Below are 15,424 nucleotides of genomic sequence, written 5' to 3'. Positions count from 1 at the left end.
GTTTTCATTATCAGTCTCCTATATTTTCTGTAACACCCATTCAATGATGGTTGAAAGCCAGGAAGTGAATGTGAGCAAAACCCAAACCTAATTTACCACACATTGTTTTACTAATTGTGTATAAAATGGGAAATGACAAGGTTGTGAAAAGTTGTTGACCCCTAAAAACATAATTTAAGAATGATTAAATTACTACTATGTTGTTTTAGACATTTAAGAACTCTTGAAAAATATGCTTTTACCAAGCAGTTGAGGTACCCATTAAAGGAATGCTATTAAGTCATTGTTAGTGATAATGGACAACAGAACAGTATTGTTATGGGAATTTTTTGTCTGTGCAAATACAAAAATCCTTTAAATTCATTTCATTATCTACTGTCTGCCTGTTATCTTCAATATGTTTCACAATATTCTGTAGATGTAATTTTACTGGTATTCATATTTTGACGCAAATGTTCATATTTGATTAATATTTGATATCAGTCCTCATTTAACTAGGCCTATCTTCCATTATAAGTAAATGAAGCAGACATAATGTAAATTAATGTATAATTTTTTAGATGAGTTAAAAAGGTCTGCAAATTCCAATACAAAATTTGTTTACTCTAATTGGGCAACTCAACCGGCTGCAAGCAAACATTATTAATTTATATCTTATATTGAGGCTAAATACACATATTTTGCAGAACAAGAATTGTTCTGATAATTATTTCTTGCTGTGACAGTCAAAGGGTTAATCAACTATTTATTAGTAGTGTAGCTACTCAATGTTTTACTTTTCTAATACATGTACAATATTTCCTGTGTGTTTGATCAGTAAAGCTATAATAAAACATGTTTTTCTGTCAGTGTTTGGTTTGATTATAATGAAAATCCGCAGGTATTTCGATTTCACGGAGGATTAAGGGAATTCTGCCTCAGCATTTTCAGTTTGGCTGCACTGAGTACTTTGCTCAGAATTACAGAGTACTCAAAGTAGTGAGCTCTGTTACAGAAAACATTGCTGTCATTACCTTTTGACTAATTACACTGACACGGTACACTGAATAGAAGCAAACAAATAAAGAAGGTTTTATCTTTTTAGCAGGTTCAGGCTCACTGAATCCCCTTTCTGTGAATTTTCACCTTAGTGGTGCAGTGTATCGGGGGTTAACATAGAGCTTTCCTCCGGGGAGGGGAGGTGGGGGCAGACGGTCTCTGTGTGTTGTGCCCCTGTCAGTGGGTGGTGGAGCTTTAAAGAGGGTGTGGAGGGAGGAGAAGGGGAGGAAGGGAGGGAGGTGTTTGGGGGGAATGTTGAAGCTCGTTTCTGTTTTCTTTTTGCACGTCAGATCCCTCCTCTCTCTCTCCCTCCCTTTCTCCAGACAGATCTGTTCTTCTCAGGGTCAGGTAGCAGGGCTGCAGTGAGCACACATATACACACACACACACTCCCCAGAGCACCGGCGAGCACACACACTTGCTCCCCAGAGGCCGGTGGGTGAAGACAGGATGGGGTGTAGCTCCCAGACAGAGATGTGAGGATGGAGAAGAGAGTGTGTGTCATCCAGACAGACTTCCGTCAGTACAAACCCATCATCGCCATCCACAGCAAGCCACTGGCACACGTAAGAACCACCTCTCCTCCTTCTCTTTGGATCCACTTCTCTGTGTCTGTTTCTGTCTCTCTCTCTCTCTCTCTCTCTCTCTCTCTCCATGCTTGTTAAATTGGTTACAGCCCCTCCTCTGTTCTGCAGGAGGCCTACCCCCTGAGTTAGGGGGTCTAGTGTTGGTCTCTACTCTTCCTGCAGGGGGAGGGAGTGAGTGAACTTATACATCAGTGACTGAATGAGAGGAGGAATTTGTTGTTTTACTTGCTGCCTCTTCAGCAGGGAAGAGTAACAGTCTTCCCTAGTGGTTAGTTAACCTTGAGAGAGTGTTTATGGCTTTGACAGACAGTGATAATGTTGTCTGTCTGGAGAGACTCACACCGATGCAGCAAAGGAATGCAAACAGACTGTCAATCAGCCAGGCAGAAGACATGGGGTCTTGTGTTGAGGAAACAGGAAGCATTTTCAGGGGATAGTTTGGTTGAATTGTTGAAAATCAATATTGGTCTCAAAGTTCTCTGAAATATGTAATATATTAGAGATTTCCGTCAGGCTTGCGTGTTTAGTTATACTGAGAGTGAGTGCTACTTCAGATTGGATGGTACAGCAGTGTGTGAGTCAGATCTGAGATGGATGATATCTCTGTATGATCAACGAGCCTGTGACATCAGCCTGTCTCTCTCCATTGCAGACCATGTGGGATCTCTCTCTCTCACACACACACACACACACACACACACACACACACACACACACACACACACACACACACAGCTTTTGAAGTCATCAAAAGCAGTGTGATTTTCGCACCTTGATAATACTGTTTATTATGGGTCAAGACATTACAGCACAGTGTGTATGGGTCAGGTATGGTACAGTATAGTGTACACATACCAGACACCTTGTAATGAAATAAACTAATTGAAAGGTAGAGTTCTTTTACAGTGTTTTGATTTTTCAGATGATAATGGGTGTGTTTCATGAATGCGGCATGTTATTAAATCACCAGGAGCTCTAGCTTGACTGATGTCGCTCTATGTTTCTGTGTTGGAATTCCTCAGCATCCCAAAACAGCTGTACTGAAGATATTCTCTCTCGGGTCTTGGCTTATGAAATCGAATCATATGAAAACAATCATGGCATTGATCTAATTGCAATCCAATAGCAGTACATGCACCCAGAGATCAAACGCAGCACCTGTAGATGTAGGCCTGCATGTGTAGTGGTCTGGTGATCAAAGAGTCTGTGTGCGTACCTCCATGACCTGGACCTACTGGAGTTCAGGTAGAGGCCAGACCAATCTGCTTCAGATTGGGCTGGGCTGCAGTTCAACCACCTGGCATTGTTTAGAGTAGTACTGTGTGTGTTTAAGGAAATAGCCTAGCTTTATATGTGTTGTAGTGGGTCAGAGTTATGTTAATAGTTCTTGCTTAAAATCATCACAACCTTCTTAATATGAAGTGAAACCGTGTAGATTAAGATTGTAGGGCTTAGTATTATTTTACACAGACTGATGAGAAACCAGTGGGTGGTACAGTACAGATACCCTCAGGTTAATGCAGTGAAAGTACTGTACATTCCGGGCATTTAAGGGCTTTGCAGTATCTTGGAGTTGAGATATCATTGGTTTCCCAGTACTACAATTGTTCCTACAGTTGGACAACAATGCATTCAACCGAAATGTGTCTTCCGCATTTAACCCAACCTCCCTGAATCAGAGAGGTGCAGGGGGCTGCCTTAATCCACGTCCGGGGAGCAGTCAACTGCCTTGCTCAAGAGCAGAACAGCAGATTTTCCCACCTTGCCAGCTCTGGGATTTGAACCAGCAACCTTTCGGTTACTGGCCAAACACTTTTATCATACTGTTGATTGATACAATAAGTTACTGATAAAATGACTAACAGTGCAGAAACGGTGTTAATAAGAGGGACTTTACTTGGGGATCTGCCACTCTGTCCTTGAAAAAAGCGAGTGTGAAGTTCAGAGAGGGAGAGAAAAATAAAGGTATCTTCTGGATTCTCCCTTTCTCTTTCTTTGTTAGGCCTATTTACAGATCTAGATAAAATGGAAAGATCAGTTCACTGAAAAATAACAATGTGCACGAATCGCATAAATGTAGGTGTGTGTGCCTGCGTGCCTATGTGTGTGCATGCATGCTCCTGTATATGTGTTTCGACGTTTTCTGATTGGACAAACATCCTCCCTCCTGAAGTCAAAACACAAACGCTCTGCTCCACAATAAGTCCCATTCATCAAGCAGAAGGGGATGTACATTAACAAAGACAGAGGTTCATCAGGGTTAGCTGCCTTATTCACACAGACAATACCCAATGCTTATATAGCTTAGCACTATGATTATGTGAAAGGTGAACCATTGATGTGTCACTTTAAATATCTTCCCCGTGCTTAGCAGTACTGAGGGCTATGGAGCTAATGTGCAGAAGGATGTTAAGTGCGACGATAAATCCAGCCCTGACAAGTAAAATACGGCCTATTCACCTGACTGTAGCCGAGGGAAGTTCAGGTGTGTCTCAGTGTGTATATCCTCAATGTTGGTTAAAAACACACATCTTAAATCATATTTGGATAACAAGGCAAATGCCCACAGACACTTAATGTTTCCCTGTCATTGTTAGTTGACAAACTGTACATGAGTTTGAAGAGGTAAACCCTTTGTTGAGGTTAGGGTTAGAGTTGGGCTAATGACAGCTCTTTTCCAGTGACACAGATACCTTGGCTCAAGCTGCGACAGGTTTTCTATTGCTCTGTGTGTGTGTGTGTGTGTGTGTGTGTGTGTGTGTGTATTTTACACAGCTTTCCTTTTCAAACTTCTTTAGATCGAGCTGTGGAAAATTTGTTCACATCTGTTTTTCCACACAAGGAAACTACAAATTTATGCTTTTGTACTCGAGCCAGAATTGCTTGTAGATTCTTGTTAGCTAAAGAGAGAAAATAAGAGAAAATTGATTTGCCCTGGTGCACAGTAAAAGTCTAAATGATTGCTGCGAGACTTCTCATTGTTCTGGACAGCATGTAGGCCAAGGTTACATGCCAAGTGCACTTCAGTGCCATGTAGAATACTTCAAATATGGACGTTTCTGTACCTTCATATGAAGTGGTGTTCCAGAGATCAAGTATACACGAGAACGCATTGATCGTCTGGCTTAGTTTATCACACAAATACAATATCAGGCATGATGTACATCCCAAGTGGCACCCTATTCCCTAGTGCACTACTTTTGGGGTGGCATTTGAGACACAGTTTTAGGCTGGTTCAGTCACCAGTACAATACATTTTTTATTTAACTAGGCAAGTCAGTTAAGAACAAATTCTCATTGACAATGACGGCCTACACCGGACAAACCCGGACAATGCTGGGCCAGTTGTGCGCCGCCCTATGGGACCCCCAATCACAACCGGATGTGATTCAAACCAGGGGCTGTAGTGACGCCTCTTGCACTGAGATGCAGTGCCTTAGACCACTGCGCTAATATGCACTTTAAACAGTGGGCTGCAGTGTGTGCACCCAGCACATCTGATTCAAATAACCCATCTAGCCTTTAGTTTGACAGTATATCAGATGACTTTAAATCACATGTATTAGCGTTGTATTTGAACAAAAGCCTGCATGCATTTACCGTCCTCCAAGAGTGGCATTTTCCCTTCCCTGAGCAGTGCAAATGAATGAGACGGCGAACCTGGTGACCGCACTACGCCTTCTCTGCCACTGTACGCCGGTTGGCTGTAAGACTCTCTAGCGGAGAGGGCACTACGCCTTCTCTGCCACTGTACTTCGGTTGGCTGTAAGACTCTCTAGCGGAAAGGGCACTACGCCTTCTCTGCCACTGTACGTCGGTTGGCTGTAAGACTCTCTAGCGGAGAGGGCACTACGCCTTCTCTGCCACTGTACTTCGGTTGGCTGTAAGACTCTCTAGCGGAGAGGGCACTACGCCTTCTCTTCCACTGTACTTCGGTTGGCTGTAAGACTCTCTAGCGGAGAGGGCACTACGCCTTCTCTGCCACTGTACGTCGGTTGGCTGTAAGACTCTCTAGCGGAGAGGGTACTACGCCTTCTCTGCCACTGTACGTCGGTTGGCTGTAAGACTCTCTAGCGGAGAGGGCACTACGCCTTCTCTGCCACTGTACGTCGGTTGGCTGTAAGACTCTCTAGCGGAGAGGGTACTACGCCTTCTCTGCCACTGTACGTCGGTTGGCTGTAAGACTCTCTAGCGGAGAGGGCACTTGAGCTGACTATACACTGGACTGAGAGAGCTAGTTCCTAAACCTCTGGTTGTTCCCTCCGATTCACCTCGATTCCCTTTGGAACGTTTCAGGGACTCAGACCTGCAGGTCAAAATACTATTTGTTTTCTTTCAATAACTTGATTTAGCTTAATTGTCTGGTGTGCCAGGTGGCCTGATGTGCACTTTTGGGACAATTCCATTGGCTCTGTTGTTCTGGGCAAGTTGCCAAGCTCAATCAAGTGCACCTAAAGTATTTGAAAGAAAACACATTTGATTTAGAGAAGCAGGCCCAATTTTCTCATGGCAGGCTGCATTCCACTGAGAGTGTTATTGTCTGTTTGTGATAACTTGTCAGGGGGCTCAACCTTTGATAGAGGACTGTTTAGCTAAAGAAAACCCATGGACTGGTGTAGGGGATGTGTTACAGTCAGAGGCTGTATGGTGCTGATGAGAGAGACGCATGGACAAAGAAAGGGCTGGTACTTGGTAAACATGTAAAGATATTATTACCATTCTGTCATCTCCATCTGTCTCCACTAAGCAGCTCACCAGCTGTCTGACCTCTAACCTCTGACCCTTGCGTGCCAGGTACAGCTCACTTCCTGGAATGCACTGTACTGTACGTGAGGATGAAACTCCTACAGTGACAGGAACAGCGGGAGATATTGTATAGGACAATATATGGAATGGTCTGGAAGGGTTTCCAGAGAATTACAGTAAAATTCCCTCTGGGACGATATCAATTGATTCATTGACAGACAACAGAATCAGGTGTTCGTGTAAATGTCTGACGGATCTAGCTACGATTTGAGAATCACTGTGCTCTATTCTGATGGATTCTCCTCCACGTACATGTTAAAGTATGATAACATGAACAGATGTTATCTCTCTCCGCACACTATAGCTCTGTGTACGTTTCCATAAGCCCAGCTCTCTCCTCTTTCTCACCTGTCAATATCAGAGCTGTTAGATGACACTGCGACGACAGCAGCAGCAGCAGCAGTATTGAGGTATTTGCTTTCCTTTCTGAGTCCAGAGGTCTTTGGTTCAGCAGGGGAGCAGCAGCCGCAGCCCACAGGAGGACATTTTATATTGTTTTAAAGAGAGTGGGCCAGGAGAAGGCCCCATCTGGAGAGAGAGAGAGGTGTGTGTGTGTGTGTGTGTGTGTGTAGGATGGGGGAGCAGTCCAGACTCCAGACAGCAGCGAGAGCCAGCCAGCCAGCTAAAGGAGCGTTGTCTGTGTGTGTATTGCTGCAGGTTGGGTCTCTGTCGCTGCAGCAGTGTACTCAAGCTCAGACTCAGACCCAGGAGGCAGGGATGAGGGAGAGAGAGGAGCTGAGGAGGGCTATAGAGCAGAGCGACCGTCTGCTAGCCAGGGTCCAAGAGTTGGAGGAACAGAACACACAACTCGGGAAGGACAAGAATGAGGTGGCCACTAAATACAGAGCTGTAAGTCTCCATTTACTAAACGTCTGTTTTCTCTAAGTCCCCCTTACCATCACCCAATTCTCTGTCTGTTGTCCTTTCTCCCTCTCTCTCTTTGTCTGCATCTCTGTCCATCTGTTTCTCTCTCTCCTTCCCTTGGTTTCTCTCTCTTTGCCATGTGTTGTGTACACAACTTTTTGTGACGTTGACAGTCGTTCATTGTGTTGTTAGTCGATCTGGTTTCCATTGAGCTTCGTCACGTGACAAATGGCATGGATGGGATGTGTCTGCAAGGGCAAATTTGTGCATGATAAGGGATTCTGAACGTAGTTATTACTTCAACCGCCAGCGAATAGTACTCACTATATAATGATACGTCTCTGGAGAAAGAGAGAGGGGGGGGGGGGGGGTGGAAAGAGGGAGAAAGAAAGAGCCAGACAGTACCAGCTTGTTGTAATGATACTTTCTCTCGGTGTCAGTTTTTATTCCAGCACATTGTTTTACTGTAGAGAGAAGATAGAGATGTTGTGCGTTTTTATTGTGATTCTCTCAGAGCCAATAACAGGCGTTGTACAGCTCTGTGGCCTCAGGCAGTACAGTGATTGAGTGGTTAACTGCTCGGAGAACTGTCTGATAGACATGCTCCCTTCCATTGAAAAGAAGGGTGGCAGAATGATAGGATAAGCTATCACTTTTTGAGTTATTCATCCAGGTGATCCAGATGAGATTAAAAAACTGTTCATCAAGAGAGATCTGTGTCAAGAAGGCAGCAGACAGACAAGTTGGCACTTACTTAGCCTTACACGTATTAGCCTACTGCGGCTGTTCTGGTTCTGACTTGCAAGAGGAGAAGTTGTAGCCTCGTCCCAGATAAGTACAGATCTGTCATTATAACAACAGTTAGATATGTTGGCTAAAGCACATACTGATCTGGGACCAGGCTGGAGAAGTTGTAGAAAAGACAAGACCCACCAAATTATTTAGTGTGAGTGGAAAGGAGAGAGAGGGAGAGAGTGTATTTGGTGGTATTGCCAGTGGTTTCAAAGAAAGCTCCAATCCAGCCCAGGGGATCTGGCCATTACTGGTGCTGATTTCCTTAGCAGACCCGTCAGGCCGCCCTTCAGCCTGCTCCAACAGAACACTTTGTGGAGTTAAACTGCAGCTCTCTTCACACACATTTTATCACCGTCTGAATTTGACATATTGAAGTGTAATTTGGAATCTTGAAGTCGTAACTTTTGCCTCATGGCTGACCGTTCACACGCAGGTTATTTTGGATTTCCCTTTAAAAGCATCGACTTCTCCTGCTTAAGGAGCACTTCCCAGTTTTCGAGGGAAGTTTGTCCCTTTCTTCATTATCCCGTAGTTTTCTGATGTCGGAGCTGGTCGGAGTTCTGGGGGGGCTCAGAGGGACACCACCTCCCAGCTTTCTCTGTCATCAGGAAATTATGTATTCCTTCTTCTTAGTGTGTGTGCGTGCGTGCAAGTGTGTTTGTGTGTGTTCTTTTTTACATCATGCATTATCTTTCTCATTAGTTAACATAGTGTCTCTGTTTCAATTCTATAGGCAACAATGTATGGGAACATTAGACAACAAAAAAATCTCATTTAGCTCCCCCAGTAAAAGTTAGCCAAATGAAATGGTAGTGCTTCAAGCTTTGTCAGGACAAAGATACATAAACAGAGAAAAGTGCTCGGTTTACCCCTCAATTACGGCTAATGGTAAATAAATGTGGAGTAGTTTTCCAGAGCTATCCAGATGCCCTAGTAACAGTAGTCTCCGCACTGTCTGGACTGGTTTAGATGTAGTGTGTGTGTGTGTGTGTGTGTGTGTGTGTGTGTGTGTGTGTGTGTGTGTGTGTGTGTGTGTGTATGTGTGTGAAGGAGAGGGTACAGAGGGTCTGGGATGGTTTTAGAGGTACTGTGTGTGTGTGTGTGTGTGTGTGTGTGTGTGTGTGTGTGTGTGTGTGTGTGTGTGTGTGTGTGTGTGTGTGTGTGTGTGTGTGTGTGTGTGTGTGTGAGAGAGAGTGTGAAGGAGAGGGTACAGAGGGTCTGGGATGGTTTTAGAGGTACTGGGGCCCAAGGAAAGGACTGCAAATGTGTGTTGGAGTGGGTAGAGAAAGAGAAGGAGAGTAATAAAGAGGGTCTGGACTGTTTTCAACTGTGTGGAGAGTGACAGTGAGGGAGGGAGGGAGACAGGCAGAAGAGAGGTTGAAAAAGAGAGAAAGATGAGCGAGTAAGACAGGGTTTTCTTAGAGGTATCCAGCCAAGGTGGTGCCCAAGGGATCAGATATGTGAGTGTTTGGATATGCTTTTTTTATATATTTTTTAATAATCCAATTTCATGTCAGCAGTGTTTGATTGTGAAAACAACCAGAGGCTGTTGGTTGAACTTTCCACCTCTTCAATTTCAACTCTCTATTCTGCCGTAGAAACCCTGGAAGGCAGCAGCCACTCACTATCTAATGTGGTTAGATTCCGATTTTCCTGTAATCTAATAGACATAGATCTCTCTAGTCTTCTCTCTCTCTCTCTGGAGGGGGAAGAATGATGCAGTTTGGCAAGGAAGCTGTTTGAAATAGCTGGATATTATCCTGTCTAGGGACATAAACTTTACCTTCATAATCTTCCACATCCATATGGGGCTTTCCAGAAAGCTTTCATAATGGCTTCTGTGTCCTTAGTATACTTCTGCACCTGTGAGTTCCTTACTGTAGCTTAGTCTTATAGCCTTGCCTATATGGAAGATAATACTATCACTCCAACCAAAAGTTGAATGAAATGCAGAGTGCAACATAATATTACATTAGCGTCAGTTCATAGAAGCTGTACTACAACTTTTAAACAACTAACTTCAGAACCATGATGTGAAATGGAATAGCAGTTGCTTGGTCAGAAGAATCAAATGACAGTCATTGATGACACACACGTGTCTTCCTCTGACAGAAGAGAATCCCTCAGATTCCTTCAACCTAAATCCATCTGAATGCATATCCATACTTGGCACGCATGTTATCTGCTACAAAAGATCAGTGTTAGTGTTGGATGTGAGTGGTGCTTGAACATTGTCTGGGCATGCTGAGTGTCTCTGGTCTGTGTAGTTCATATGGGTGTTACTGCAGGCGTTTATGCAGACATGAATGGGTTCCTCTGTTCTGTCCACAGCAGAACTCTTAACATAATGTTGAAAATTCAGGAATCTTTGAGAAGATGTTTTGTTTCAGTGTTTTTTTCTGCAGATGGATGGAAGCTTGCCATGGTTGGATGAGGCATTTGTAGCATACTTGCCCTCCCTCACATTGTTTACGCTCAGTCAGTGGTCAAGTTTTTAAGATTCACTGCAGGCTTTAGTTTTTGAGAAATTCAGAAGGGTTATTTATGAGGTTTGGTTTTTGGTGCCAAACGATTCTTTCATAGTAACCTTCAAACCCTCTGTTCAAAAATGATCAATGCAGTAAACGGTTTGTCTTGGTCTGTCACAGTCTACATAACTCATGCTCATGTGGTGGTCAAGTATCAGCTTCTACTTTAAAAGCTTCTGTCCTGTTAAGAAGGGATGTTCATTCAAAACCATAACAAGAATGCTTTCAGTTTCACCTGGTTAGTTTGTTTTACGATAACCCTCAATACTAACTACTTAACTTCTCTGGGGTAGGGGGCAGCATTTGGAATTTTGGATGAAAAGCGTGCCCAAATTAAACTGCCTTCTACTCAGGCCCAGAAGATAGGATATGCATATAATTGGTAGATTTGGATAGAAAACACAAAAATGTCCAAAACTGTTAAAATAGTGTCTGTGAGTATAACAGAACTGATTTGGCAGGCGAAAACCGGGAAAATCCATTCAGGAAGTAGGATTTTTTTCTTTTTGTAGTTTTCTATTCAGTGCCATTACAGTATCCATTGACTTAGGACTCAAATTGCAGTTCATATGCCTTCCACTAGATGTCAACAGTCTTTAGAAATGGTTTCAGGCTTGTATTCTGAAAAATGAGGGAGTAAGAGCAGTCTGAATGAGTGGACTCTGCCGCGTCGAGCTTTTTCATGCGCGTGACCGAGAGTGCGCCTTTCTTGTTTACCTTTTATATTGGCAACGTTATTGTCCGGTTCAAATATGATCGATTATTTAGGCTAAAAACAGCCTGAGGATTGAATATAAGCATCGTTTGACATGTTTCTATGAACTTTACGGATACAATTTGGATTTTTTTTGTTCTGCCTGTTGTGACTGCGTTTGAGCCTGTGGATTACTGAAGAAAACCGCGAACAAAACTGAGGTTTCTGGATATAAAGAGAGACTTTATCGAATATAAGGAAAATGTATTGAATAAATGAATGGCAAACATATGAAGATCATCAAAGGTAAGTGATTAATTCTCTCTCTATTTCTGACTTGTGTAACTCTTCTACTTGGCTGATTACTGTTTGTAATGATTTGTCTAATGGGCGATGTTCTCAAGTAATTGTACGGTATTTTATAATAAGTATTTCTGTATTTGAATTTGGTGTTCTGCAATCTCACTGGATGTTGGCCAGGTGGGACGCTAACGTCCAGCCTACCCTAGAGAGGTTTTTAATGAAGCACTGATGTAAAATCACTTATCTTCGGTACAGCATTACAGATAGAGAGTACCCACTGGGGACACACCGGTTGAATAAACGTTGTTTTCATGTAATTTCAATGAAATTACGTTGAACCAGCGTGGAATAGACGTTGAATTGACGTCTGTGCCCAGTGGGTATGCTTAGTCTAGCCTAGTCTCTACACTTCGTCTGCTGGTTCATTCAAGAAAATCCGCTGCACTTGAACCTAAGGCACAATATGGCCTTTGTGTCCCTGTCTAGATGAATGCCCTGGCATTGTTGAAACTATGTGGGCGTGGTGGGCACATAAGGTCTTTATGCTGTTAATTTGAACAGAGAGAGAGAAGAGAGAGAAAAAAAGTCGTACTTGCGACACTGCCCTTGTTTTCGTCTCTTTGTGTTGTTTAGTTGACTGCTTTGATAGTGTAAGGTTTGTGTTACCAACAGACTGAAGAGGATAACTTAGAGCCATTCACATGACTTGCCATCCTACACCTTCCTACAGTCCCTCCAGGAATCCTTTGGATCCTCTGCCACTAGGGAGAGAGGGACACCTGTTTCAGGAGGGGTGAGGTGAAGGGAGCGAAGGAGAAGAGGGGGAGGAAAGGAGGAGAGGCTGTTGTTGCGGTGTGAGAGCAGTACAGTAGTGGAGGACTGGACACAGAGAAGTGGGCTTCTGTTTTCTACTCTGGGGGACTGTAAGCGAAGAAAGAATTGAGGAGAGCAGAGGAGGAATGTGTGGATTACAGTAGCAAGTACCAACAGACTGAAATTAAAGAGGAGAAAAGTATTTGATTGAGCAGGAAAAAAAGAGAAAGCAACCGAACAAATAGTAGAGAGAGAAAGCGAGAGAGAAAGAAAGAGAGATTGATAGAGAGAGACAGAGAAAGAGAGAAAAAAAGAGATTAAGGGCATACCGCTGCAGGTGTGCGGCGCTAAACAGTGGGCTATAGGGAGAGAGAAAGGAGACTGACTGTTCGCAGCGTGCTGAGTGGAGTTACCGTGGTGACCAAACCTTGAATTAGTACCTTCTCTTCTACAGTGAACCCTCCTGAACCTCCGCTAACCAATCACAGGGAGAGAAAAGCAGAGGGTAGAGGTGTTACATGGAACTTTATTTACAACCTATAAGTCTACCTGGCCTATTAAGGAGGTGCAGTTGATACAGGTGCAGTACAGGGACTGTGTAAGGGTGTTAGGTTACTGTTGAGTTGCGGTAGGTAGAGAGTGTTGACAGGTCAATTGACAGGTTGATTGACAGGCGTCGGGTTAAGGTGATGTCTGTGGAGCGGGGCCAGGGACGTGGCCACTCCCCCTCTGACTCGGAAGAAACCAACGGGCTGCCGGTGGATCCTGAACCAGAGGAACTGGACTGGGATAGCTTTAGTACTGCATTGGAACAGAGACTGACTATTGTGGGTATACTGGTGTGTTGGGTTGGAGTGAGTGAGTGAGTGAGTGAGTGAGTGAGGTGAGTGAGTGAGTGAGTGAGTGAGTGAGTGAGTGAGTGTGAGTGAGTGAATTGATGTGTTTACATGTATGTCTGTACATGTGTGTCTGTACTGTTAACTTGTTTTTACAGTATCTTCACATTATCTGGTAATTTTGAGACCGTGATTTATCTTAACACACCAGCCAACCTTTTGGATAATCTGTATTGAGGGTTGGGAAAAGAGAGTGCCAATTATGTTTTGGAAAATACATTTTTTTGACATAACTCACTAGCTGGGTAGATAAAGTAGAGATTATGAAGAAAGAGCACAGCACAAACACATTTATATAAACATATTCAGATGGAACATGTGGTCAATGATACATTTGCAAATGGACACATATTTGGGTATGCAGTTCAGCCTCATTCCAAATGCCTTGACCATGATGACTGGTACATTAGAAAATAGCTGACACACTCAACCAGGCGCCAAATAAGACAGACTTTTAAATCTGTCCTGTTCGGGACAGCTGTTTGTGTTATTGTTTTGGCTTATCAAGTCAGTGTTTTTCTTTCTCTCGACGCGTCACTGAGAGGATGGTTTCCCACTATATATTGGAGAGAGGTTTGGGAAAGGGAGGATAAATATCTCGCTACTTGGAGTACAATGCAAGGCATTCTGCTGGTTTTACATCTGTGTGTCTGGGATATGATTGTCTCTCTATGTAAGCTAAATAATTTACCCTACTGTCCTCTCTCTTATTTACCTTCACATTCCACCACTTTTACGTTGTCTCACCGTTTCACCCCTCAACCCTGAGGCCTCTCTCCTCCTGTTCATGCTCAATCTCCTCCTCCCATACTCACCTCCTGACCCTCTGTGCTTCATCCCTGTCTTCTTCTCCACCTCTTCAGGAGCAGGAGTGTGCCCAGGCGTCAGATCACCGTTGTGCCCAGCTGGAGAAGGCCCAGCGTGGGCTGGAGCTGCAGCTGTCTGGCCTATCTGAGCGCCTGGAGGAGGAGGAGGCGTGCTCGACCCAGCTGGCCCACCACAGAGAGAGGCTGGAGGCAGAGAACAGCAGCCTCAGACGAGACCTGGAGGAACTGGAGAGTGCTCTGACTGCCACCGAGAGAGACAAACAGGTAGGCTACAACCGACTCCTTATGCATTCTCTATGGCTTAGCACCGAATGCACTAAACCGGAGCAGAGAGAGATATTATTTAAACAAGAGAACGTCCTTGATTTGGGACTACTTTACCTCTCTGCTTCATCTGTTTTCCTCTGGCTTTCAGTATTGAATTTTATGCTTTTTCTGCCCTCCTTTTTATCACTTGAATAGTCCCTGGAGAGTGGTTATATTGTAAATATCTAAATGTTAAACTAGTGTGACTACTACATGTACAGACAGAGGTAAATAGAGGGGGTGTTAACATATACTGTTACAACCCCCTCAGAGCTTTAGCTATTTCATTGAGGTTTATGGAAGGATTTAGATGGTATCTTTACTCAGGAATGCTTCATAGAATGCACTGTACTCACAGCATCGGTTGTCTATGATGGGAGAGAGATGAATTCCTTTGACTTTGTCAAATTAGTCCGTTTTACCTAGGCAATCAATATGGTGCTCCGAGTGTATTTGGCATGAGAGGGTTTTTTGAGAAACAAAGAATAATGGTGTCAAATCCTTGAACTATGTGAATCTTTTGTTGGCTCATGTGGGTTTCCTGACATGTACAGTAGAAAACAAGGTTGTTTCAATATGGATGCAGTACACTGGGATCTACAAGACTAGACCTGCATGGTGGTGCTATTGGCACTGTGCTTTCACACCTAGTAAGTGGTGGGTCTTGATGTCATAACAGTTGTAGTACTATAGATATGGGTGTTTTTTTTTATCAAAGTAAAATGAAATAAGCTACAAGGAATGCAGGCTATTGGGATTGAGTTGCACAACATTTTTATTGTACACTTTTAACATTTCTATGGTATTTGTCATAAAATATGTGCAACACTTGCAACTTCATATAAAAGGTATACATAATTAAGCAATAAGTCCCGAGGGGGTGTGCTATATCGTCTGATATACCACGGCTTTTAGCCAATCAGCATCCAAACTACCCTGTTTATAATGAGGTATAAACACTTTCTTC

At 43.5% G+C, this 15,424-nt stretch overlaps 1 protein-coding gene across 3 annotated transcripts in view; it reads left to right on the top strand.

Annotated features, from left to right (window-relative positions):
- The first annotated feature begins 1,368 nt into the window (after positions 1-1,368).
- The window catches only part of LOC115144146 (myosin-16-like), a 49,700-nt gene continuing 35,644 nt past the window's right edge, over positions 1,369-15,424 (top strand). Inside the window, exons 1-3 of one of the 3 annotated variants that reach the window (XM_029684927.2) lie at positions 1,369-1,604; positions 7,089-7,280; positions 14,188-14,415. In XM_029684927.2, the coding sequence (XP_029540787.1) occupies positions 1,521-1,604; positions 7,089-7,280; positions 14,188-14,415 (504 nt within the window). In that variant the 5' untranslated portion in view covers positions 1,369-1,520. Of the gene's footprint in view, positions 1,605-7,088; positions 7,281-12,216; positions 13,256-14,187; positions 14,416-15,424 lie in introns of those variants that run through there. The other 2 variants (XM_029684929.2, XM_029684928.2) reach the window with 2 other exon arrangements.

The sequence above is a fragment of the Oncorhynchus nerka genome, linkage group LG16 (assembly GCF_034236695.1).
Source record: "Oncorhynchus nerka isolate Pitt River linkage group LG16, Oner_Uvic_2.0, whole genome shotgun sequence".
Lineage (NCBI taxonomy): Eukaryota > Metazoa > Chordata > Actinopteri > Salmoniformes > Salmonidae > Oncorhynchus > Oncorhynchus nerka.
This window is presented reverse-complemented; position numbering and strand designations above follow the sequence as displayed.